The following is a 23,109-nucleotide window of genomic DNA, read 5'->3' on the forward strand; positions in this document are numbered from 1 at the left end:
TCTGCTGAGCGATCACGCCCATGCCTCATGCCGGATGAGGGCATGCGGCCTTGGACGAGATGCTGTGCTGAGGGAAGCGCCGCTCTCACTGCAGACCAGCATGTCGACGGGGCAGGAAGGGGACGCGAGCGACTTGTCATCGACCCTCAAGAAGCTGGACAGGAAGAATCTCCAAGTGGATCCTCTTGCGGGCACGAGATGGCTGCTCAAACTCGACATCGGCAGGGAGCCAGGCACTTGGATGGACGCGCGTTGGGGCGCTAGCGGCCAACGAGTCAGGGTGGCCATTGCAGTAGAGATGCAGAGAGACGGGTCCGTTCGCCCGGTCGAGTATCAGTACGGGTTGCTCAGGACGCTGACAACTCCAGAAGGCTCCTCCTTTAGAGTGAAAGGATCGTTCCCGAATGAGGTGTTGGAGTTCTCAATCCGACATGGCGGGCTCCCAGAGAGCAAGACCGGATGTGATGTTAGCTTGCCGGAAGGAGAGATTTTCATGAGCATCGGGACGCTGGGGAACAAGCTTGGTTCGCGTGGGAGGATGTCGATCGAGCAGTATCGGTTCTTTGTGAGACGGGAGCGGAGGATAGTGGGGACTTTCACTGCGGAGAGGATTGATTGAGGACGAAAATTATTCTTTGAGTTTGCTTTTCTTGATAATGCTTTTGATTCTTTTTCTCTTGTGTCCACTCCTTTCTCCAAGTCAAGAAGCAAAACGATTCTTCACATCAAGCCTTTCAACTTCAATAGACATCCATGCCTTCTTTACACATTTCTGCACGCCTATCCTGGCATGTATTTTGTACAACATCAATTCCGAAAATTCTTGAGGATATCATCCCATTCACTGGCAACCTTGTTCCAGCTGCGTAGAAAGATGTTGCAGCAAGCACATGTCAACGTCTGATCTTGCCAGGGGAGTGCAAACCTGAAGCGATGTCTCGCCCATTCTTTCATACTCCTCCTGTACCCCTCCAGCGTCATGCCGACCTGACCAGTCTTCCTCTGCAGCCTCGTCAGCCCGCGCGTCCAGCCAAGACTAAGACTAGGATCCTTCATACCTCCAGCATACTCCTCACCCTCGCTTCTCCAGATGCTCCAGCGGCTTCGCAGACCGTTTTTGTCCAGCGTTTCAGCCAGTCCAGTGAGATGCTTCCCGTTCCGTTGACTAAACCCACCGGATGCTGTCCCAAGTCAAAGAGCCCTGCCGTCTCGGGGATCGCAGAGCCCTCGAAGCGGCTGGTGATGGGGATGGCGCCGGCGATCTGCGAGAGGAGACGGTTGCTGGTCAACTGCAAGGGGGAAGGACGGGAGGAACCTGAGCTTTCATGAGGGCGATGCAGGAGGTTTCGGGGAAGACTGTCGGGTAGAGGTCTGGAACGAGAGGTGAGGAGAGTTTGAGAGTTGAGCACTCAAAGGTCCTCACAGAAGCCAGCTTGAGACAGCAAGTGAGCCAGGGACGAGTGCGAGACCATCCCGTAGTAGTTCACTCCCTCGTCCTTCATCTGCTCACCATCCGTCATCCTCCACCTGCTTCCAACTCCTGCCACCTTCTCCATCGCCCCCGACACGTGCGCCATCCATTCCTTGTAGACCGGATCCTTCGATGCAAGCTGATGGTCGTGCTGGAAGCAGCCTCAAGAGCGAGGGGGAGGAGAAAGGAGACACTCATCGACGTACCTGGGTGAAGCCGTAGAGCACGCTCAGGGTCGCGTTCTTCCCTACCTCTCCCAGGCACCTCCTGATGGTAGTCCAGGCCTGTCTGGCCGTCAGAGGTAGCAACAAGCGCCAACCCGCACCTTCAGCACGTGCAGGAGACCTCTTGACGGCATCGACGCGTAAATGAAATGTTCGGAGAGGTTTGGCCCGTCAGTGAACATGTCCTCGTCAACCCCGTTCTGCGTGATGATCGCCTTCCTCTTGAGACGATCCGGCAGCAAACTCGCGTGGAAGTCAGACAGCACCAAGACACCATCCACTTGCTTCATGAGGTGATCATAGCCAGCTTGCTCCTGCCCGAGCTTGAGTCACCTGCCCTTCACCACCTCACCAGCACGGCTCACCTGAACTGTGTCGTGCAGCCAGATGAAGCGCTTGCTCGCTGACTTGGCCATGAGCATCGGCGAGGCATAATCCCTCCAGGCAACATATCTGAGCGCACGACCCTCAGCATATCAGGACTTGCGCATGCCTCCCTTCCTACAACGTCTCGACGTCTTGAGAGTGAGCACCTTCCCACTCCGAGGAGCAGGGGAGCAGCCACCAGGGGAGCCAGAGGGTCCCATCCCTCGCCCTCCCGCTCCTCACGGGCCTCCCGTAGATCTCCACCTGTCGCCCACCCTCTCAGACCTCCACCTGAGGTGCCAGCTGGAGCCGACCTGCCAACCCCTCGCTTGCAGGCGGGCGGAGAGGTGGATAACGGCCTGCTCCGAGCCTCCGATCCCCGAGTCGAGAGCGCTTCCGTCCCACCTGTTAGGAGCAGTCAGTCCATATGGCCAAGTGCTTCAAGACAGTCACCTCCCCGTGGGCGTGTTCCCCTGAATGAAGCAGCCCACGACGAGGACCTTCCCGCCGTCTCGTGCGGCTGCGGCGGTCAAGGTGAGGTGAAGCGATGAAGGCATGTGTCGCACCGTTTGCACGATCTTGTCGCATGAGCTCAACCTGCGCGTCGAGGACTCCTGGCGGCATCTTTGACTTTGCTATCTCTGCTCCCCTCAAGAATGTCTTGACGGCCTGAGGATGACGATTGAGAGGAGGAGGAAGACCTGCATCTCCATCTCACCTGCGGCCCACAGCCTTCGTCTGCGAGTCTGAAGAACAAGTTCAGATGGTCCTCTTCCGTAGCATCAAAGAGAGCTGCATGCAGCTGCAGGAGCCTTGTCGCCTCTCTCCTCCTGCCCGTTGCATCCAGCGCCTCCGATAACAATCTGGGCAACCTCACTGACCCAGGTCAGCCAAGACCTCTTGGCACCTGTAAACGTTGGAGTCTCGTTGCCCGAGTCTCATCGCCAGCCGGAAGCTTCGGATGCTATCCTCGATCTTCATGCTGCTCTTCTTGAAGATGCCAAAGTTCGCCCACAGCCTCCCGCACTTGAAGCATTCGAGCACGCCCGTCTCCTCCAGCTGTCCTGGGCCTCTGTCGCCAGCATCTCTTGCTATGCTGGACAATCCCATCCAGGCCTCCTCGAGCCTCTCGAAGTCTGCCTTCTCCAAGGACGAATGTCTCGCTCGCTCGAACGCCTCCCTTGCCTCGTCTCTCTTTCCCATGGCTCGCAAGATCGCTCCCACAGTCAGCATGGCCCTGAGGTCACCAGGATCACGCTCGAGAGCTGAACGATGCTCCTTGTACGCCGCCAGGAGGCGAGGGTCGGGATCGGGATCAGGACGCGCTGTGTGCATGGCCTCGTTTCGTTCGGCTCCTCCCTCTCCTCCCCCCCAGGTCAGCAGGCATGCCACAAGCACCGTCCTAGCGACCGCCGGCATTGCCCGACAATCTCAGTAAGTTAACTGAAAGTTGGATAGTTGAGTAAAAGAATGAGTACACTTCCCCTGTCGGGGAACTGCCAGGGCAGGCCTGTGCGCGGCGAGAGAGGGAGAGGAGGGAGGGAGGAAGAAGAGGGAGAGAGGGAGAAAGGAAGAGGAGGAGGGAGGGAGGGAGGGAGAGAGGGAGGAAGCGAGACGCTGATATCCTGAGATAGAGGCAGAGGGAGGATGGGAGGAAAGATCGGGAAGCTTCTCCTTGCATCCACGTTGCTCCCCGGGTTCGCCGGCATGACCTGCTGGGCGAGCGACCAGAGGAGGGGAAACGCTGTGATCCTGTCCCGCGACTACGAGAGGCTGGAGACGCTGGGAGCGCAAGGATCCCTCATGAGGGGGCACGAGGTGACCGGCAAGGCCCGCTGGCTTGGAGGGTGGAGGCTTGCAGCGGGGGTTTCTTATGAAGTGCTGCCGGAAACGGGGAGCATGCGTGTGACGTGTAGCCGGGAGTCAGGGTGTGGGACAGACTTCTCGAGGGAGGACAGGCAGGTGAAGGTACCCCGAGCATGCTGCAGTTGCTTGACCTTCCCCGTGCAGAGAGAAATTTGGAGTTGGCAAGGGCTGGTGATGATGAACGTGACGCTGCCAGGTGACGTCCCGTACATCCTTAAGGTCTATGGAAGTGCTCCAGAGCATCGGAAGGTGGGCGCAAGCGCAGGGCACCCCGAGCCGTTCCTTGCCTGTCCCATCGTTGTGTCCGAGAGCAAAAAAGTAGTAGGGAAACACTCACCCGCCTCCATGGTGCTGGTGGGAGGATGCCAGGTAAGAGGGGGGGTTGGCTCTTTCTGGGGGTTCTGATGCCCCTGTCTGCTTGCTAGTCTCCTCTCTCAGAGGACGGGAGCTTCGTCTCTACCTCCGCCTTCCGCACGCAGCAGGGATTGTTCACCAGGTCTCGGAGGACGCAAGTCTGCGGGGCCTTTGGCGATGACGACCCGCGCGCAGGTTTCACGTAGGAGTTCTCTTCAACGATCGAGCGAAGCAAGGAGATTCTTTCACGGTGGTCGACATGATCCTTCAAGTTGTCTTCGCGTTCCAGCCGGAAAACATCCAGATCGAACCAAAGAAGTTCTACGAGGACTCAAACCTGCTGGCACGTGGAAGAGAGGTTGCCTCGGGATTGCGCTGATGAGACGTTCCAGTCGGAGGCCGCGCGGGGAGAAAGGAACGAGCCAATCGACAAGCAATACATCGAGCTGCTGGCTGGCAGTTTCGCTTGCCCGGACATCATATCGTTGACGAGACGCCAGGTTGAGGTGCAGGTAGAGCAGGAGGAGGGGACCTTGTTCAAGGTCTCAAGGGTTGCTTTGTCTGCAGGAGATGTATGACGGACTAGTGACAAGACTGAGGGGAACTACTCGACCGCTGCATTTCTACTCCTTCTACGGCCGAACCAGCAGGTGTCGTCACTCCATTCCTCCTCCCCCTCCTCAGGAGATTGATCCTCTCCAGCCACGATTGGGATCAGATCGTACGTATGCACGTTGGGAACTTGGGATACAAGGTGTCCCACCTCCTCCTCCTCCTCCTACTTCCGCTCCTTCTGAGCAAAGCGATCAGAGGGGAGACAGGGTCTTCGAAGCTGGATGTGCAGCAGGAGCTTTTCTTGAATCTATTGCTCGCCAGGTGCGGGCAGTCTCCTGTTCCCAGCTCCTCGTGACCTGGCGTGACCTTGATGCAGTACGGGTCCTACGTGGCTGGAGTCGACATTGCTGGCGCTTTGATCAATGTGATCCTCCCCCCCTGCGTGATGTTGGCTGACGCCAGACGCGCAGATAGCGCGTAGTCGCGTCCCGGGGCATTTTTGTGTGGCTGTGAGCTGAGTTGTGGCAAACCCCCGACAGGTGCTGATCCCCTTGAGCAGCCAGCGCAGAATCTCTCCTTCATCCGCAGGGAGACTTTCGATCACAGCCTGAGGTGCCGCCCCTTGCTGGCGAGCGGCTGCCCGTAACTCTCTGCCCCTGTCGCAGTTTCGGCGTCCTCACGTACGCGGAGCACGCGATCCAAGCCTGCGAGGTGGCGCGCGAGCTGGTGCGCGTCACCAAACCAGGTGGGCAGAGAGCAGAGGGATGAAGGAGAGGACGATATCTCAACGGGTCCCGCAGGCGGGACGATCTTCTTAGGCCAGCTCAACGACCCTGACATGGCTCCCTACCGCCCTGAGCAGATGCAAGGCAGCACCGGGGTACCTCCCGACTTGTGGTGAGCAGCAGCGCAGGTTCTTCCCCTCCCCCGCTGACGCCGCCGGCAGGTTCAAGTTTGCGCTCGCTCTTGACCTGGAGGTGGATGTTGCGAGAGGGGAGGAGGTGTACTCGCGCCGGGTCATCCCCGACCTGGAGCACTACGACCTGCATGCCTACTACCGCTACAACGTCTACCTCAGGTCCCACCTCCCCCTTTCTCTCAGCTCTCACGCGCAGCCGGCAGGAAGAGAAGGGAGCAGGAGACAGGCAGGAGGGGGAGGCCGCTGGACGTGGACTGCGGCGCCTTTCGCTCCGAAAGGTGCGCCTCCTCCCTGCCCCGTCTTGCCATTTCTCAACAGTCGTGTGCAGGTCGATGGAGCGATACACGGTGGACGGCAGAGGATGCGCCATCCCGTTCCGGTACAGGTGAAGCCAGGAGGAGCCGCCATAGTGGTTTCTCCTCAGCTTGACGCTAGAGTTGCCAGGAACGTCCTCTTCGACGACTGCACCCTTGTGGAGAGGGGGGTAGGAGAGTGGTGCTGTACCGACCAGGAGGTTTGCCTGAATGCACCTGCTTCCTCTTGCTCATGGTCCCCTGCAGTGCAACACTACCAACTGGAGAGAGTGTGCTCCTGTCTACCGGAGACAAGCCTGAACAGCAGCACGCCAACCTCTAGACCCATCCTATCTCAAAAGCCAGCTCATCCCATTTCAAGTGAGCTGGCTGGTTCTCCCAGAAGCAGAAAGGTTGCTTGACGTCATCGCAAAGACACGACAATTTGTGAAAAGGTTTCACCCACTAACTTGAAAGAATGGAGTCGTCAAAAAGGTCTCCGAAGGAATTGAAGAAGTTAGTGTCGATGTCCACCTATGCAACATTCGTCACAGGGCAGACAGGACAGCATGCCATCATGCTGAGCAAACCACATACCAATCGCACAGAACAAGCTACACTATAGAAAAGATCATGTTTGCAATCAATTAACATCAACTTGATGCTGAGAATTTCGATGGGAAAACAAGAGCACGTCACAGCATGAAGGAGAGGAGAGGAGGACAGGTGGCATTCTCTCTCCCTACAACTCTTAAATCACTTTGTCTCACCTTGTCGCCCGTGTCCACGTCCTGCATGCTCATCTCCGGATCAAGCTGCATCTCCGCGTCCTCTATCCCCTCCACCTCCATCCCCTTCCCTCGACCGCGCAGCCGCTGCATACCCGGTCAATCACTCAGCACTACCCTACCCCTTCATTTAGCCTCGAGTTCCTATGGAGTACCCACCCCTATTAACCACATCACCCGATCCACCCCCTGCTCTCATCCACTACCCCCAGAACTCATCTGTTGGTACCCCTCATACCCTGTTTCTACACGCGACATCAGTACCCCTTCAATTACTATTGATTACCCACCCTTATCCCTCCACCCACTTCCCAATCGAGTGATGACCCCTCCTTTAGCCACAAGCTCACCCCACCCCCCTCGTCCACTCTAAGGTGTAACAATGGTGGCTCGCGCGATCCTCTCTTTCGTCGCGCTCTTCGGCGCCGCCCATGCCTTTCAGCTCGGGACTCCCGTGCGCCATGGCCTCTCCTCCTCCTCTTCTCCTCTCCTCCGCACTTGCCTTCACCGTTCGGCTTCTTCCTCTGCACCGACGGTCTCCCCTCGCCTGCGAAGCCTTCGCATGGCTGACGAGGCCAGGGCAGTGGGATCTCGCGATTCCGGACGACACATGGAGGACACGAGCGAGAGGAGCGAGGCAGTCAGCGACATCTACAAGCCGTTCTGGGAATGGGCGGCCAAGACCATCAAGGAAAGACTGGGAGACGACCTTGTCTCCTACCCGATCCCCGACGGATATCTAAGGAAAGAAGCCATGGTCGGCAAGGGGAAGAGAGAGAGCCTGGCCTGGACGCAAAGTTACGGATACCAGACTAAAAAGATGAGGCAGATCCGAGCCGCGCACGTCAATGGAGGAGCTTCCCTTCAGGTCCTGCTCTTTCTGTGATGCACATACTCTTGATAGTTCCCTCAGGTGCTGAACCTTGTGTTCTTCCCGCACATGAACTACGACTTGCCCTTCCTCGGACTAGATCTGGTGACCCTTCCCGGCGGTCACCTCATCGCCATCGACATGCAGCCGCTGTTTCAAACTGAGGAGTACAAGAAGAAGTACGCCGAGCCATGCATGGACATGTATCAGAAGCACGTGAAGAACTTGCCATGGGGGGGAGACTTCCCTGAGGAGGCGAAGCAGTACTTCTCCCCCGTTTTCTTGTGGACAAGACCGCAAGAAGACAAGCAGGTGTGGCCTTGACTGGCAGCGTAGGGAGGAGAGGCTGATGCATAGATGTTGCAGGTAGAGACATATGTGTTTGAAGCCTTCAAGGATTATATCAACAAGTATCTCGACTTTGTCGAGGCTGCAAAGGTTGACGATGATTCTGCCTGTTTCTGATGTGTCGTGGTGTATCATTTTGCTCACATGTTTTGTTTGTGTCGTCATGTATGATTGCTCTGCGAGGCTCTTCAGCATGATGATCTTTTCTCACCCTAACGGTTGCTGCAGCCAGTGACCGATCCTGATCATCTAGCTCGCATTCGCGAGCGCCAGCTCTCATACCTGCAGTACAGAGCAGAGAAGGATCCAGGTAGCCACGTCATGTTGTCTCGTGCTCATGCTCCCTGACGCCGCTCGCTCCCCTCCCCCGCAGCACGAGGAATGTTCACTCGCATGTATGGACCTGAATGGACCGAGCGCTACATCCATGGCTTCCTCTTCGACCTGGAGGTGATGGCGACCATTGGATCTTATCGTGTCTCTCATGTCCTCCGCAGGAGAAGATGGAGAGCGGCGAGTACAAGACAGGGGAGTTGCTCCCATGCTCGGACCCCCTCAACTTCCAGCCCACGCCCCTCTGAACGCCTCAAGGAAGAGCGGCCGTATCAGCGGAAGATGCGTTTATTAGCATCAGTTGAAGTTTGTAACATCAGATGAGACCTCTGGCTTCACCAGAATCCGAAAAAACAAAAAGGGATTCGACGAAATCAAAATGTATCCCGAGAAAAAGGTCAAAAAGGTCAAAAAGAGCAGTGAAAGCTCTGAAGCTCTCCATTGAAGGTTGGCCATCAGGGAGCACAAGAATGTGTGTGTGAGTGAACAATGGCACGAAGCCGCAAACGTCATTGAATTGCGGGATTCTTCTTCTTGGTCGGAGCAGCAGCCTCTTTGAGCTTCTCTTTCTCCTGCTCGAGCTGCATCCAACCCCGACCATTTGCCAGCTGCTTCCTCCTTGCAATCGCCTCTGCCTGGCTTTGCCAGTAGAGCGTCAGCACGTTGGTCTGTGAGAGCTGTAGCGGCAAGGTCAGGTTGTTGCCTCCTCGCGCAGCCGTCTCTGCCACATCATCACCTGCTTCGGTGGTCCGACAATGCGAACAGAGAAGAGTCCAAGGGCACCGAACTACTCGAGCAAGTCAGAGGCGCTGCCAGCTCTGTCTTCAGTCCTCCTCACCCGCGACCTGAACGCCCTGTGCGCCTCCGGGGACCGCAGGTCCTCCGCCATGATGATCTTCGAGTCCGGGGCGGCCACCGCGCACATGGAGTCGAGCAAGGCAGCATGGATGGAGGTGCCGTAGGTGATGTCAGCTCCGCACACGATGTCATACCCCTCCCCGCCAGCGAGCTGACTCAACTGAGACGATTGGGAGCGTCAGTCAGAACTCGCACAACACGCAGGAGAAGCTTGCTCGTACCTTGTCAACATCACTCCAGTCGACCTCGAGGACTTCTACCTTTCCCGTCAGAGCAGCGCATCCCTCGGGGAGGATCGACTGCCCTTGTTGCCGCGCAGCCTCCAGGAAGATCTCCACGTTCTGCCTCAACATCGGGAGCACCTCCTCCTTGTCCGTCAGGACGACCCGCTCGCACCCGAGTGCCGCCATCGTCAACCCCACAAGGCCCGCGCATCCGGACCCCAGCTCTATCACGCTCCTTCCTCTCAGGCCCTCAGGTCCAAACTCATGAGAAGCTCCTGGCGCTCCAGCCTGGAGGTATTGCGAGAGCACCACGGACGAGTTCCAGATCGTCGAGCCGATCATCATCCCCTTCTCCTGGATCTCCATGGAGCCCTTGAACTGCTGCACTCTGAAGGAGATGCCGCATATCTGTATGTCTTTTTCCTCCTCGTTGTGCATTGTGTCGAAGGCTATCTTCATCTCTCCGTCGGCGAACAGATCGAGCATCATGTTGCCTGACTCTGCTGAGAACAAGTGCTCGATGCCACCAACGGGATGCTCGAGAGAAGTCTTGACCTTCTTCGCGTCCTCCTCTCTCTTGCTCTTGCTCCTTCTCCCGCTCCTCCACTAGCTTGTTCAGTGCTCGCCTATCCAATCCTGCTCAGTCGACTAGCCTACTAGGGCCCACGAGCCCCCGAAACTTAAAACTCTCCTGCAGGATTCTAAAACTATTTTCACTAATCCTCCTACAGATTTGTACTGAGAATCTGTGTAAAACTATTTTAAATAATTATAAATCAAAAACACTTTTCCCTCTGGCCATCAGCTCCAAAGGCGCCCCCTAGGCAGAGTTCCCTACGCAGACTATGAACTGAGGTCGTAGATAGGTCCTAGAAAGATAAGGAAAAAGGCCTAGGAGGTACTACCCCCTCAATGTTCTACTGTTGGAGGGATAAGCACTCACCCCCCTTCATCACTGAAAAAGGACCCCTACATGACCTAGTACCCTTCTGGCTCACCACCCCCTATAAGAGAGCGAAACTATTCAAGTACCCCTGCTCTATCAATATGACCCCTACTTTTCATATGAAAAAAAGGGGTAATAGAGTACCCTCAAGGGCATGACCCAAGATTTTCCATCCCCTGTACCCCCTGGACACACCTGAGGCCCTCATCCCCGTACCACACCTGCCTGGAGGTACCGCACGTGCGATCATGGCGCGAGCGCCGAAGAAGAAGGGGAAGACGGGGGAGGCAGCGAGCTACGTGACGAGGAACCAGGCGATCAAGAAGCTGCAGGTGACGCTGGGAGACTTCCGGCGCCTCTGCATCCTCAAGGGGGTCTACCCCAGAGATCCCAAGAAGAAGGCCAAGGGCAAGGACAAGACTTACTACGCCACCAAGGACATCTTGTTCCTTCTGCACGAGCCTGTGCTGTCAAAGCTGAGAGACATCAGGGCACACAAGAGGAAGATTATCAAGGCGAAGTCGAAGAAAGATTTTGTGCTGGTCGAGTACCTGGATAAGCGCAAACCCTTCTACTTGCTCGACCGTCTTGTGAAAGAGAGGTTCCCTACCTTCACGGATGCTGTGCGCGACATGGACGACGCTCTGTCAATGGCAACCTTGTTCTCCAATCTCCCAAGCACAAACTTGATTCAAAGCAAGCGAACGTTGAACTGCAGGCGTCTCTGTCTCGAGTTCTTCAACTACGTCGCCCTGTCACATTCTCTGAGAAAGGTCTTCTTGTCCATCAAGGGATGTTACTTCCAAGCAGAAGTGCAAGGGCAGTCAGTGACGTGGCTCGTTCCTTACAACTTCGTGCAGGAAGTTCCCCCCGACATCGACTACCGCGTGATGATGACCTTCCTTGAGTTCTACGAGACCCAACTTCACTTCATCAATTTCCGCCTGTACAACACGCTCGGGCTCAAGTATCCGCCCCAGGTTGATTTGCAGAAAAGCGACGCAAACTTGGGCATCAATGCCTTTCTTCTTGAGCAGATCTCTTCGGAAGACCCAGAGGCTACTCCAGCAGCCCCTGATGCAGCCAAGACTGTCACGGCACAAAAGAAAGCTTCTAATGGGGAGAAGAAGCAGCAGCAGGCTAAGATCAAGTCGCTGCAGGAGAAGATGCAGGACATTCTTGAGAACGAGAACGAATCAAAGTCGCAGGAGGACGTTGGGGAGGACATCAATGCTGACCTCGAGGACGAGGAGGCCGAGGAGGAGGAACAGGAGCAAGGGACTGAGACCCTCCTCTTCAAGAAGCTCAAGTTCTTCTTGTCAAGGGAAGTCCCCCGAGCTCTCCTGGAGCTGATGATCAAGTCCTTTGGAGGAGCTGTGGGGTGGGAGGGGCCCGGAAGTCCCTTCCCTGAGAGCGACGAGTCCATCACCCACCAGGTGGTAGACAGAGACACTCAGCGACACATGTTCCTGAGCCGCGAGTACGTCCAGCCTCAGTGGGTCGCAGACAGCTGCAACGCTGGCTTGCTTCTCCCTGTGGAGGAGTACGGGCCCGGAGTCTGTCCTCCTCCGCATCTTTCGCCCTTCGTGGATGATGAGGAGGAAGGATACCTGCCGGAGCGGCGCAGGTTCATCCTGTCGCTGCAGGAGAAGTCGAAGAACCATGCTGGAGCTTTCGATGACATGCCACAGGACCCTGCAGAAGGCGATGAGGCAGATGCCAAGATGAAGGATGAGGACGAGGAAGAAGAGGACGAGGAAGAGGACGAGGAGGTTGACGCTGCTGAAGCGCAATATCAGAGCGAGTTGGCAAAGGAGTCAGGCAAGGAGGAAGCAATATCAGCGCCCAAGTCGACGAAGACCAAGAAGACTAAGGCAGAAATCGAAGAGGAGCGAGCTAGGATGATGATGTCGAAGAAGGACAGACGGCTGTACGATAAGATTATGTTCGCCAAGGAGAGGAAGCGTCAGAGGGTGCAGAGGTTGGAGAACAAGAAGTAAGATGAGACAACATGCGCGCTCCTACAGACAGACTGTTATTGTTTCTAGAAAACTTGAGTTTTCATGCCTTGCCATGCACGAGCCAGAGATGTCATCAAAGACGATCGTGTTGTTCATAAAGTGGAAGAAGTAAAGTTTGACACAATAGTTGCCATTTGGGTCCTTACTTACACTCCACAAAAAGAAAATACTCTAAGAGCACACACTCATCTCTGTCGGCCGGAATGGGGAAATACAAAAATCATGGAACGCGGAAACTACAGTCATCCTGTATGATCAATCTTAATGTGATAGCGCCTTGGAGAGAACATAAACTAAGACAATAACTTGAGGCTAAGCATTTAAAGTAATTCACCATTCCACAAGATTGGAGCCAACTTGGAAAATCATCTAGCCCTTCAACAATGCAATACATCTGGAGATGAAGCATGGCCCTCCGTAGCTTCGTAAGGTTGCCCGCCATGTTATAGAAGATATTCGCAAGTCAGCAAATGAGAAACTTTGCCGCCAATTACACTACATCATTGCAAACAGAGACAATTTCTGGGATTAAGCTCCTCCAAGGCTTTCTTCCGTCAGTCTTCTCACCCTCTTATTGTATGCTTTTCTGTCCTGGAGAAACAGCTCCGCAGCTTCTGGGTTTGCTGGGCTTCCACAATTCGGATCCGTCAAGAGCGACTGAATAGAGGTTAATACAGAGCTGACTGTGTATGAAGGACTCCATTTGTTCTGAATGATGTCCAGGCACAAAGTTCCATCTTGATAGACTGCAAAAATCGAATTAGTTTCAAGCCCAGGCCAGGAGACAAGGACATGCAGAACAAACAACCTACCGTTAGGGTGAAAAACTTTTGTTGTAAAGCGAACTTTCGGGGGCTTATCTGGATACTGATCGCAGAAGGTCATCCGCAAGCTGAATATTCCCCCTTCCCAAGGCGTATCTGCTGGCCCAAAGATTGTCGCTGTCCAAACAAAAATATTTTCTTCACTAAGGGGTGCCGCACTTGCTCCCTACAAAGCATACATCACAAAATCGCAGAGGTTTATGGTGACATGCTCGACTCACCTCTGGCGCATCTTTTTGCATTTCACGAAGATCACTCATTAAACGCAAGGTTGCGGCATTCTGCGACATTTCACCTAACTGGCTCTACTGGATACCGCGTTCTGAAAGGTATGAATGGAAAAGCTTCCGCAACAAGATTCAGGGTCCTCGAGGATTACAAGATTTCTGATCTGTAAAAAATTGTCAAATCAATGCACAAATCAAAATTCACATTCAAGTGGATACAAGGAAGGTCAGAGATTTTTTCAGTGCAGGGAAATTACAACATACGGACTGAACATGCTCAGCAAATGAGCGCAGCATGTAAATAATGACCGGAGAACACTCCAACCACATCGAAAAAAATCGTCTTTAAAGAGAAAAAACGAACTACGATCAGGGCTAACAAGGATTCCCATCACAAAGAGGCAACATGTAGCGGACAATCATCCGTAGGATGATATAAATAATCAAACGAACACGGGAAAACGTTTCAGTTGTACGAAGCATCAATGGCTGTGTGCTGTTCTGCTCTCCGATCAAAACTAAAAAAGTCATCTGCAGGGATGGGCAAAGTTGGTCTGGAACGCGCAACAGACAAAATTGGCTGGCGAAGCAAACCACAAGACATAAAGAACATTCGAGGTCCCAACCATAGTCAATTTTGGAAGCAAAGACTATGCATGTCATGCTTGCCTATCCCACAAGCTACTTTCGACGCAGATCAGGAGTGGGTAATTTCAAAGTAGTTCCTTGCGAACCCCAAAGTCGCCATGAAGGGGTTTACAGTCGAAACGCACAATCCCTTCAGCAGTAAAATGGTTTTTGACTTGAGATGAATTCAGAAGCTGCAAAAGTGCGAGGAGCGATGCGAACACAGCTAGAAGGGTGTCGATCGAATCGGCAAACTAAGCTGCTCAAGTACAATCCGCTACATGGTACAAGGAGCGCGCTCTCGAAAATCGTGCAGATTGACAGACCACAACATTCAAGAATGTCGAGATCCACAAGAAACGATATAACAGTACAATGTACAGGAGGAGGAGGAGGAGGCAGATGAGCGGTGGCATTGAACCTGCTGTCGGCGGGGGGGGGAGGAGCGGCGGAATGGTGGAGGATGAGAGGGGTGGGGGTGGTTTGTGGTACACGAGGGGGTGAGGAGGGTACTCCGCCTTCCAAAGTTTGGTAGGGGTGGCATTTGGGAGTATTGCGGTGAGGGTTGTCTACAACATGGGGGTGGGTGGCAAAATCAATTAGAGGGTAGGTGAACAGACAGGTGGGGTGAAAAAAAGATGAAGCATGAACAGGGGGTACATTACATCTTGGGGGTTATCAGGGCCCTAGCAAGCCAATGAGGTCTGGACAGTGAGATATTTATATTGATCAACAATGATGGATTTCCTCAGTCTGCAGCACCCATCCGGGATCATGCCTTTGTCCTTTTTCGGAGAGGTTGGGGTCATGAAGAAGGGGTGCCGTGACTAAATGTGGGGTTAGTGCTGAGAAGGGGTCCATTGAGGTCTAGGGTGGGGCACCCTAGGAGTGCAAATTCAGGGTGCAACACTAGTTAGAGGGGGTGGAGTAATCATGGGGGTGGGTTTGAGGAGAAGTTGGTGGTGGGGTGGTACAAACTCGTGGTGGGTGAGGAACCCGATTTGTCTTATTTGTGAGGGGTAGTGAACGGAGGTGGTACTTTAACAGGGGTAGAGGGTGAGTGACTCAATATAATCGGGGGTACTAAAACAAGGAGTTGTGAATTATGTATTTCAAGGTGGGTAGTAACGACTGAATTCATTGGGTATAAAATTCATCAAACAAAACTAGAAGGGTAGGGTGGTATTATTGGGGGTCAGGGGGTTATGGTAATTTCAAATTGGTTTGCCAAAGATAGGTAGTATTGGAGACAAAAAGGGGTGGGTTGTCCAATCGAGGTTCCATGGGTGGGGTGATCCAAGAAGAGGAGATCGCTCTAGAAGATCTTCTGTATCTAGGGGTGGGGGTAGGGGCATGAGGGGTCCGGGTTGAAAAGGATGGTAGGGGGTAGAATTATTCGAACCTTTCAGGTGGTAGGGTACTTTCACAGGGGTAACATTCTAGGAAATAACCAAGGCAGTCCCTTCCAAAGGGTGGGTACTTTTGCAACTCAGCCACTGGGGTGGAAGTCGGTTGGCTATAGATGGGGTAGTGGCTACATATGACTGGGAGAGGTGGGTAATAATAATCCATTCGAAGGTGGGGTAGTCCCAAGGGATGATCGAGGCTTTTGCAAGGAGGTCATACCTATCTAGGTAGGGGTGGAACAGATTACTCATCGTTGTAATGGGGTGGGGTAGTGAAGAGGGTGGTAGTCAGTCATCGGTCAAGGTAGAGGAGGGGAGGTTTGACCTTCGAGTGAGGGACACATGGGGGTGTCTTGGAAAGGAGGGTACCCATGTGGGGTAGGGGTTATTGTGGTCAGCGGTACTTGATAGGGGACATACAGAGGTGTCTGGTAGGGTACTATTGCTGACCCCACCCCACCCCTTTGAATTGACAAATTACACCCCCACTTTGCTATCATTTCTTACCGGTGCTGAATGAACAATCCTGGCCTCCTTTTTACCGACAGAGCCTGCCCCAACGAAAGATTTGAAACCATCTCGAAACTTATTGATCAAAAATAGATATCGGACTCTTTGCACGTGTAAAAGGCAGCCTCAAATCTGAAATTTTATGGACCATTCTGACGGAATGAATGCCTTTCTACCTCAAACAGATACGAGGGGGTGGGGTGGGGAACTTAAGCATGGCCCCCCTCAGATACATTTATGTCTCAAACCGTGCCCCGGCTGAGACTCTCCGAGGCTCAGTGCCACTGGCTGGCCGGGCCGGGCCCAGTCGCCGGGCCCGGCTAGTCACGACTCGTGGCACCCGGTGACCAGGCTCGGCATTCTTCAAGTGAGTCTGTCTTGACTGACTCAAAGGTAAACGGCCTGACTGGTTAACTTGAAAACCGTCCCGGCAGAATGGCCCGGCCGCCGCCCAGCGAGCCTCGGAACGCACGGCCCTGTGGCACCGTCTGACTCACTGACTGAGTCGCGTGGCGGGCCGCCGCGGTACTGTACACGGCTCCCGGTATCCGGGCCGTGTGGCCGCGGCAATGAGTGGGCCGCCGCGGCCGATGATCAGCATCCGATCATCCGGCCGCGGGGTCCGAAAAAACTCCGGGCCCGGGCCGGGACACTGACAACGGTGCCCGTAAAGCTAATTGCCAGTTCCAGTACAAAATTTGAAGATTACTCCTAAGAATGATGGTACAAATATAATAATAGTTTTCTTCTCATTATCGAGTCTCGGTAGAGATTTATATATAGTAATTTAATATTCTTACCATTGCGATTAAAAATTTCTACAAGTTTTCTTAAAACAAATCTAAACATGCGCATAAAGGTACAAATTTACATTGCCCTTGTTAAATTGCTGACCGCCACAATGCAGGACTCAGACGAGAGGAGTGAGGTGAGCGGGGGAGGAGGAGGAGGAGGGAGAGGAGGATGATCAGGATAGGGAGCTGAACCAGATTCAATTGTGGAAGATGAAGGGGACAGGTGAAGAGGTGAAACAGTAGATTCATCAGGAGACGAGAGGTGATGGTGAGCGGATTACGAACGATGCAAGGTAGTGGTATGCACTTTTAAGCTCGAATCAGGGTGAAGAGATGCAAGGGGGGGAAGATCACACATGACTGGAGAGCGGAATGCTGTGCCATGGAGGGGCGAGGATTGAGTCCAAGGAGATTTAGTGATACACGGAGGCACAGCAGCAGGTTAGAGGTTTCCCAGTCGATGTCTTAGAGCGTAGACGATGCCCCCAAACTGTTCCAGAGCTGCTGGACTGGCATTCAAGACGAGTGGTATCTTTGCTCTATTCATTGAAACAAAATCGTTCAGAATCACCAGCAACCGTGTTTTTGCACTTTGTTCGTATCCCATTTCCGTATGTGGTAGGAGAGATGAATGTTGTTCATATGCTTGTATTTCCGTGTTGTGATGAACTTGAAGCCACGTCAATGACGGTCTCGCAACATATCAAGCTCGTGGGAAGTACCCCGGCGTTAATATTCGGTGGCAGGACATGAAGGTGGATGTCGTTCACTGTGCTGGGCACAAGCGCAAGCTCTGCTCGCTGGGGACGGGCGAGGTTGTGCATGTCTTGAACTTTCGGGCACATCCGGACAAGACGCAGGAGTTCGAGAGGATCGCGCAGAGGCTGGCCCACTGCTTCTACCACATGGAGTCGGGGATCAGCGACGTACGGGTCTGCCATCCCAAGTGCGGAGAGGTATGCTTCGTGCTCACGTTCCTCAGCAAGAGCGACCTCGAGAGGTTCCAGGCCGGGCCCGAGCGCGACGCGACGGAGGCGCTGAAGTCATGCATCGAGGGGGGGATCCCCTCGTTCGCGGTGTCGGGGACGCTGATGCCGGATACGCACACTTTCTCCTCCCTCCTCACGTTCCTCAAGGCCAACATCAAGGGGAGCAACTACAACGCGCACGACTGCGAGGTTGTGAAGCGGGAGATGGCGAAGTGGTTCCCGAGGAAGGAGGAGTACGAGAGGTACGTGTACTGGGACCCTGCCGACCCCACCAAGTACACGAGGAATCTGGTGTTTGCCAATGAGCACATGGACGTCCTGCTCATGTGCTGGCCGCCCCACTCGAAGAGCGCGATCCATGGGCACGAGGACAGCAGCTGCTGGGTGGTGCTGGTGGAGGGCGAGGTGCACGAGATCCAGTACAACGTGCCGAAACTGGACAAGAAGTTCATCGAGACGCAGATGAAGAACCCGACGGGGGCGATCGGGAGGTGCTCGAAGCTGCGGGTGATCCACGAGGTGAAGCTTAGCGAAGACGGCCTGACCAACACGTACGCCAACGACGACATCGCCGTCCACCGCATCGAGAACAGGTCCGACCGGCCGGCCTTCACACTGTGAGTCTCTTCCCTCCCTCTTTTCCTTTGCCCTCCTCCTTACCGGCTCTCGGTAGGCACGTGTATGCGCCCGGGCTGAGGAAGATGAAGATCTTCAAGGACAGCGGGGAGGTATCGCTCCGATCGCTCTCCCTCCCCTTCCTCGTCTCCTCATCCCCTCCCATCCCCTCCCCTCCTCTCCTTGCTGCTGTTTCCCTGGCTGTCACGCTGATCCGGGGCTCCTCCTCCAGGTGTTCGTCTACTCGGTCGCTTCCATCCCCTACATGTCCGAGCATGGCAGTCGCACGGGGAGATGGGGGAAAGACACGGACCCTGACGGCATCCTCGACATCGAGGCCTGGAACAAGAACCAGCTCGGCAGCTCTCCTGTCATCTCCTCCATGCCCAACCCCCCAGACATGGAAGTTGGTCCTTCGATCTGAGAGCATTGGAACAGGGATAAAGATGATGAGGGAGAGGAGGAGGAGCAGAAGTCGTGGTGGTGGTGGTGGGAGGTGAGGAGGAGAAAGGAGATTAACGCTTGAGCTGGTGGAGACATCTATTGTTGGTCCACCATGCAACTTCCTAGACGCTGGGGATGGTGCCATCAGACCTTTTTTCCCTCCTCCTCCTCCTCCCCTTCCTCCCCCTCCTCCCCCTCCTCCTCCTCCCTCCTCCAGGACGGGCACAAACATGCTCGGAGCGCACCTGCATCGTGTCAGATCCTCCTATACATCGCGTGCTCAACGTACGTTGGCGGCTGCTTGGCGAGCTGGTGAAGGAACAGAAACTCGTCGAGGACACGTGAGGCTGTTGGCTGCTGGAGGATGGCGAGGACGACGAGATGAAGGATGAAGGAGCGAGCGGCTGCAGAGAAGCTGAAGATGCTGTAGGACGCGAGAGTGGAGGACACTTGAGGAGGAAGGGACTTGGTCTGAGAGGAAGGATGTTAAGATAAGAATGTAGAGCATGACGTCACCTTGAGGTGCCGACTTGTGTACTCCCCAGCAATCATCGACAGCACCATCATGTTGTTCCACATCATCTCGTTGTCGAGGAACGCTGCCTCCCCCTCTCCTGCTCCCTGCTCCCTCCTCGCCGCTTCCTCCCGCTCGTCTGCGATCGATACGCAGACTCCTCCGTCCTGCAGGCATGTCGTCCTCCTCGGTTCGTCTTCGCACATGCCTTCAAACTGCGAGCGACAGAAGGAGGCTGAGGGGAGGAGGAGGAGGAGCCGCTCCTCCCGGTCCCCGGGCTGCTGAGAACCGAAGTCTTGGAAGGCTAAAGAGATCTCCACCTGCTCTTGGTGAGAACAGAGCAGAGCAGAGCAGAGCAGAGCAGAGCAGAGCAGAGCAGAGCAGAGCAGAGCAGAGCAGAGCAGAGCAGAGCAGAGCAGAGCAGAGCAGAGCAGAGCAGAGCAGAGCAGAGCAGAGCAGAGCAGAGCAGGTAGGGGAGACAACTCAGCGAAGGGCGGAGAAGGAGGAGATGAACAATGTGAGGTTACCAGCATCGCTTTGACTTGCATGGGGTTCAGAGCTGCTTCATGGCTGTTGAGAAGGTTCGCATGGAGCAGGAGGCGACCTCGTTCCCCCTCTGATGCGATCTCCCCCTCCTGCACTAGGACCTCCCTGCAGAGTTCTGTGGGAACGAGCACAACGAGCGCGGGGAAAGGAGCAAGAGAACGCTGCGAGAAGGGGGGCAGGAGAAGGCTGACCGCAGAGCATCTATCCTACACCCCATCCATCCCTCCCTCCCTCCCTCCCTCCCTCCCTCCCTCCCTCCCCTCCTCGTTCCCTCAACTCGATCCTAAACGCTGCCTGCTTCTCCCTCTGCCTGCCTTCTCACCTGTTGGGGCCCAGCAGCAGCACATGAAATCTGCTGGCTCGGAGGGAAGGAGAGGAGGCAAAAACCTTCCTGCCCTGAAGATACACGAGGACGGACAAGCTACGCGCCGGGAAGCTGACTCCAGCTCAGATGCAGGAGGAGGGAGAAGGCTGGGAAGGGGAAGGGGAATGGGAGGGGTGGGAGGCATGGGAGCAGCAGTACAAGGTAGGACAGGATAGAGACGCTAGGGAGAAGGGAAAGGAGAGGAGAAGGAGAAAAGGGAAGAGAGGAGGGGGGACTGAGAGAGGAAGGGAGGGGTAGGTACCTGATTTGAGGACCGAGGAGAATGTGGGCGTCCTCTTGCTCGAGCAAGCGCGAAGAAGCTCTTCCTCTCAAGTCACAAACTTCCTCCTCAGGGCAAGTGTATCCTATCCATGGCTGTTGACAGCTAATGAGCGAGCAAGAATGCCCATGTTGTTATTGATGATGATTATCAGAAGGAGGAGGAGGAGCAGCAGCAGCTGCAGCAGTAGCAGCATGCACCTCTTGCCAGCAGTCGAAGGCTTTGGTTCCTGCCGCGCTGTGGATGTAGGCGAAGTGACAAAACCTGTGAACTTGGCGGAGCTCAAGGAAAGTGGCGATCTGCTGGAGGTCAGGGGAGGAAGAGAAGTGAAGAAAGGAGACAGCCGAGCAAGAGAGAAAATACAAAGAGAAGATGAGATGAGATGAGATGAGATGAGATGAGAGATGAGATGAGAGATGAGATGAGATGAGATGAGATGAGATGAGATGAGATGAGATGAGATGAGAAGAGAAGAGAAGAGATGAGATGAGAGAAGGGAAGAGGAGGAAGGAGGGGAGGGGAGGAAGGATGGGAGGGAGTTTGTTTCTTCACCTGCATCCATCGGATCTGCGCGTCGCCCCAGCCATTCAGATAAATTCCATGAGACTCATCGAGGGCCTGCGGTACCTCCCATCATGTACATGCTCACCCTCCCTCCCCCTCCTCCTCCCTCTCCTCCTCTCTACATCTTCTCCCTCCTTCCCGTCTCCCTCGAGTTCCCCTAACTCCCCTTCTTCCTTGCTACCTCCTCTTCTCCATCCTCCCTCCCTCCTCGTCCCTCTCCTATCTCACGTCCCCCCCCTCTCCTCCTTTCTCCCTTCCTCCTCCTCCTTCTCCTCCTCTTCCTCCTCCTCTCACCTTGACGTAGCTCCACACGTCCTCTTGCACGAATCTCCTCACGCTCACCAGCTCGAAGTTGGTGTAAAACATCGCCACGTCTGCGTGAGCTCAGCTGAACCCCAGCAGCAGAGGGTGGCCGACCCGCGTCCTCGGAGATGTTCGGGTACCCAAGGAGACGGAGGAGGAGACCTTTGCTGTCTCCTGCTCCTGCTCCTGCTCCTGGGCCCTGCCCTGTTTCAAGGCAGGAGGACGATGTATCTTTCATGTACTGGAGGTGAAAGCGCCACAGTCCTCTCGTCTTGCCCGTCCAGTCCTTTCCTGCCTGTCTGTACCCATAGGAGATGTTCCTGCGCAAAAAAGTGAAAGAAAGGACGAGAGATTAGGAGGAGAAGAGAAGAGGAGGAGGAAGAGAAGGAGGAGGAGCAGGAGGAGAGAAGAAGAGCAGAAATGAAGATGTTTCCCTCCCCCGCTATACTAGCTCCTCCTCCTCCCACCTCTTCCTCATTACCATTTCCACCCTCCCTTCGTTGCCTCACTCTCAACTCTCAACTCTAATGCTCACTCCCTCCTCCCTCCTCCCGCTTCCCTCCTCCCTCCTCCCTCCTCCCTCCTCCCTCCTCCCTCCTCCCTCTCGTTGATCTCCTGCCCCCCTCCTACCCCCCTCGCGTTTTCCCTTCTCACCTCTCCTGGGCATCCTGGAAGACATCGAGGAGCGGGGTCGCAAAGAACGAGTCTGTGTCCAACCTGCTCCTCCTCAGCTCTCGACCTTCACGTCTCATCTGGACCTCATGAACATCTCCAGCTCTCGCACAGCTGCATGCTCGAAGACTCCTCGCACCCAGAACCTTGACATGTGCTGCTCCAGGGAGTGACCGGCATCCCTCCACCTCGCACGCCAGCACCTGGTAACCCCACGCAGATCGCTTGGAGTGAACGCTCGTCCTCCCGCCCGGGTTAAAGTTTGCGGGGAACGACATGTCGGCGACGAGAAACTCTGCGAAGAGGAAGGAAGGAAGGCAGCGGGAGAGAGAGGGCGAGGAGAGGAGCGGAAGGAGGCAGAGGAGAGGAAAGGAGCAGAGTGGGGGGGGTGAGGGAGGTGGGGAGACAGAGGGGAAGAAAGTGAAGAGAAAGGAGAGTTGTGAGCAAAAGTAGACGGAAAGAGGAAGAAGCGGAGAGAGCAGGAAGGGAAATAAGGTGAGCAGGAAATCTACTGAAGCACAAACACCCTTGGTCACTCACCCACATTCGCTGCAGTCCAAGTTTGTATCATTGCAATCAAGTCTTGATCCCATTCTTCGCTGCAGACACGTTAAGAAACAAGAGGGGGAGGGTAAGAGAGGCAGGGCAAGGAAGGCGGAGGAGCAACCAAGGAGAGGGGGCACAGAAAGGAGCACGGAACAAACGAACAACAAGATGGAGGCGGGAGCAGGAAACAGGAGGCAGCAAGCCAGTGGAGGAACGGGCAAGTGTTTGAGCAGGAGAGAACAGGAATGAAGGAGCAGGAGGAGTAGGAGCAGGCGACAATTTGAGCTCTACCGGAAGAGGAAGACTGGGTAGCAGAAGGAGTGAGGACGGAGAAAGTGAATTTCGAGAGCCCTCAAGCTCGCGCGCAGAGACTCCAGGTCGAATTCCCTGAATGTACGCGAGATGGAGGAGGAGGAGGAGGAGGAGGAGGAGGAGGAGGAGGAGGAG

The 23,109-nt window shown here is 54.9% G+C and overlaps 10 protein-coding genes across 10 annotated transcripts in view; 5 read left to right on the forward strand and 5 right to left on the reverse strand.

Annotated features, from left to right (window-relative positions):
* Positions 1 to 100: 100 nt before the first annotated feature.
* GUITHDRAFT_75776 (hypothetical protein) lies at positions 101 to 619 on the forward strand (the record flags this gene model as incomplete). The annotated part of the gene is made up of 1 exon (XM_005827185.1): positions 101 to 619. One exon carries the CDS (start codon positions 101 to 103, stop codon positions 617 to 619), a length of 519 nt encoding a protein of 172 aa, XP_005827242.1.
* Positions 620 to 807: 188 nt separating this feature from the next.
* Positions 808 to 3,294, reverse strand: GUITHDRAFT_142974 (hypothetical protein; the record flags this gene model as incomplete). Its single annotated transcript, XM_005827186.1, has 15 exons — positions 808 to 862; positions 926 to 1,002; positions 1,059 to 1,289; positions 1,316 to 1,371; positions 1,424 to 1,502; positions 1,548 to 1,622; positions 1,678 to 1,755; positions 1,797 to 2,009; positions 2,061 to 2,133; positions 2,261 to 2,325; positions 2,376 to 2,466; positions 2,515 to 2,581; positions 2,628 to 2,730; positions 2,780 to 2,807; positions 2,939 to 3,294. 15 exons carry the CDS (start codon positions 3,292 to 3,294, stop codon positions 808 to 810), a joined length of 1,647 nt encoding a protein of 548 aa, XP_005827243.1.
* Positions 3,295 to 3,708: 414 nt separating this feature from the next.
* GUITHDRAFT_142975 (hypothetical protein) lies at positions 3,709 to 6,369 on the forward strand (the record flags this gene model as incomplete). Its single annotated transcript, XM_005827187.1, has 18 exons — positions 3,709 to 4,023; positions 4,072 to 4,296; positions 4,353 to 4,423; positions 4,477 to 4,639; positions 4,674 to 4,793; positions 4,849 to 4,931; positions 4,966 to 5,035; positions 5,092 to 5,157; positions 5,213 to 5,260; positions 5,307 to 5,345; positions 5,396 to 5,448; positions 5,502 to 5,581; positions 5,637 to 5,733; positions 5,783 to 5,914; positions 5,959 to 6,033; positions 6,084 to 6,140; positions 6,200 to 6,269; positions 6,316 to 6,369. The coding sequence occupies 18 exons, from the start codon at positions 3,709 to 3,711 to the stop codon at positions 6,367 to 6,369; spliced, it is 1,818 nt and encodes a 605-aa protein (XP_005827244.1).
* Positions 6,370 to 7,207: 838 nt separating this feature from the next.
* GUITHDRAFT_96430 (ferredoxin bilin reductase plastid precursor) lies at positions 7,208 to 8,921 on the forward strand. The gene is made up of 6 exons (XM_005827188.1): positions 7,208 to 7,704; positions 7,750 to 8,019; positions 8,074 to 8,145; positions 8,284 to 8,365; positions 8,429 to 8,505; positions 8,553 to 8,921. Exons 1-6 carry the CDS (start codon positions 7,219 to 7,221, stop codon positions 8,634 to 8,636), a joined length of 1,071 nt encoding a protein of 356 aa, XP_005827245.1. The 5' UTR covers positions 7,208 to 7,218; the 3' UTR covers positions 8,637 to 8,921.
* GUITHDRAFT_113743 (hypothetical protein) lies at positions 8,898 to 9,959 on the reverse strand (the record flags this gene model as incomplete). Its single annotated transcript, XM_005827189.1, has 4 exons — positions 8,898 to 9,065; positions 9,125 to 9,175; positions 9,227 to 9,406; positions 9,468 to 9,959. The coding sequence occupies 4 exons, from the start codon at positions 9,957 to 9,959 to the stop codon at positions 8,898 to 8,900; spliced, it is 891 nt and encodes a 296-aa protein (XP_005827246.1).
* Positions 9,960 to 10,664: 705 nt separating this feature from the next.
* On the forward strand, positions 10,665 to 12,485 carry GUITHDRAFT_88843 (pescadillo like protein; the record flags this gene model as incomplete). The annotated part of the gene is made up of 1 exon (XM_005827190.1): positions 10,665 to 12,485. The coding sequence occupies one exon, from the start codon at positions 10,665 to 10,667 to the stop codon at positions 12,414 to 12,416; it is 1,752 nt and encodes a 583-aa protein (XP_005827247.1). The 3' UTR covers positions 12,417 to 12,485.
* Positions 12,486 to 12,566: 81 nt separating this feature from the next.
* Positions 12,567 to 14,553, reverse strand: GUITHDRAFT_154208 (hypothetical protein). The gene is made up of 4 exons (XM_005827191.1): positions 14,537 to 14,553; positions 13,483 to 13,652; positions 13,250 to 13,427; positions 12,567 to 13,183 (listed from the first exon to the last, which is right to left on the reverse strand). The coding sequence occupies exons 2-4, from the start codon at positions 13,549 to 13,551 to the stop codon at positions 12,966 to 12,968; spliced, it is 465 nt and encodes a 154-aa protein (XP_005827248.1). The 5' UTR covers positions 13,552 to 13,652; positions 14,537 to 14,553; the 3' UTR covers positions 12,567 to 12,965.
* Positions 14,554 to 17,574: 3,021 nt separating this feature from the next.
* Positions 17,575 to 18,853, forward strand: GUITHDRAFT_142979 (hypothetical protein; the record flags this gene model as incomplete). The annotated part of the gene is made up of 3 exons (XM_005827192.1): positions 17,575 to 18,431; positions 18,488 to 18,542; positions 18,662 to 18,853. 3 exons carry the CDS (start codon positions 17,575 to 17,577, stop codon positions 18,851 to 18,853), a joined length of 1,104 nt encoding a protein of 367 aa, XP_005827249.1.
* A 100-nt stretch (positions 18,854 to 18,953) lies between these two features.
* GUITHDRAFT_154210 (hypothetical protein) lies at positions 18,954 to 19,946 on the reverse strand (the record flags this gene model as incomplete). Its single annotated transcript, XM_005827193.1, has 4 exons — positions 19,915 to 19,946; positions 19,390 to 19,707; positions 19,163 to 19,344; positions 18,954 to 19,118 (listed from the first exon to the last, which is right to left on the reverse strand). Coding segments are annotated over exons 1-4 (622 nt in total), but the record flags the coding sequence as incomplete, so codon positions are not given.
* A 765-nt stretch (positions 19,947 to 20,711) lies between these two features.
* Positions 20,712 to 23,109, reverse strand: part of GUITHDRAFT_113748 (hypothetical protein) — a gene marked incomplete at both ends in the record, with an annotated part of 4,640 nt that continues 2,242 nt past the window's right edge. The window contains 9 exons of the mRNA XM_005827194.1: positions 20,712 to 20,876; positions 21,130 to 21,195; positions 21,436 to 21,515; positions 21,559 to 21,764; positions 22,099 to 22,161; positions 22,203 to 22,273; positions 22,320 to 22,411; positions 22,657 to 22,715; positions 22,954 to 23,049. Of these exons, the coding sequence (XP_005827251.1) occupies positions 20,712 to 20,876; positions 21,130 to 21,195; positions 21,436 to 21,515; positions 21,559 to 21,764; positions 22,099 to 22,161; positions 22,203 to 22,273; positions 22,320 to 22,411; positions 22,657 to 22,715; positions 22,954 to 23,049 (898 nt within the window). The remainder of the gene's footprint in view (positions 20,877 to 21,129; positions 21,196 to 21,435; positions 21,516 to 21,558; positions 21,765 to 22,098; positions 22,162 to 22,202; positions 22,274 to 22,319; positions 22,412 to 22,656; positions 22,716 to 22,953; positions 23,050 to 23,109) is intronic.

Source organism: Guillardia theta (assembly GCF_000315625.1).
Source record: "Guillardia theta CCMP2712 unplaced genomic scaffold GUITHscaffold_69, whole genome shotgun sequence".
In the NCBI taxonomy this organism is placed as follows: domain Eukaryota; class Cryptophyceae; order Pyrenomonadales; family Geminigeraceae; genus Guillardia; species Guillardia theta.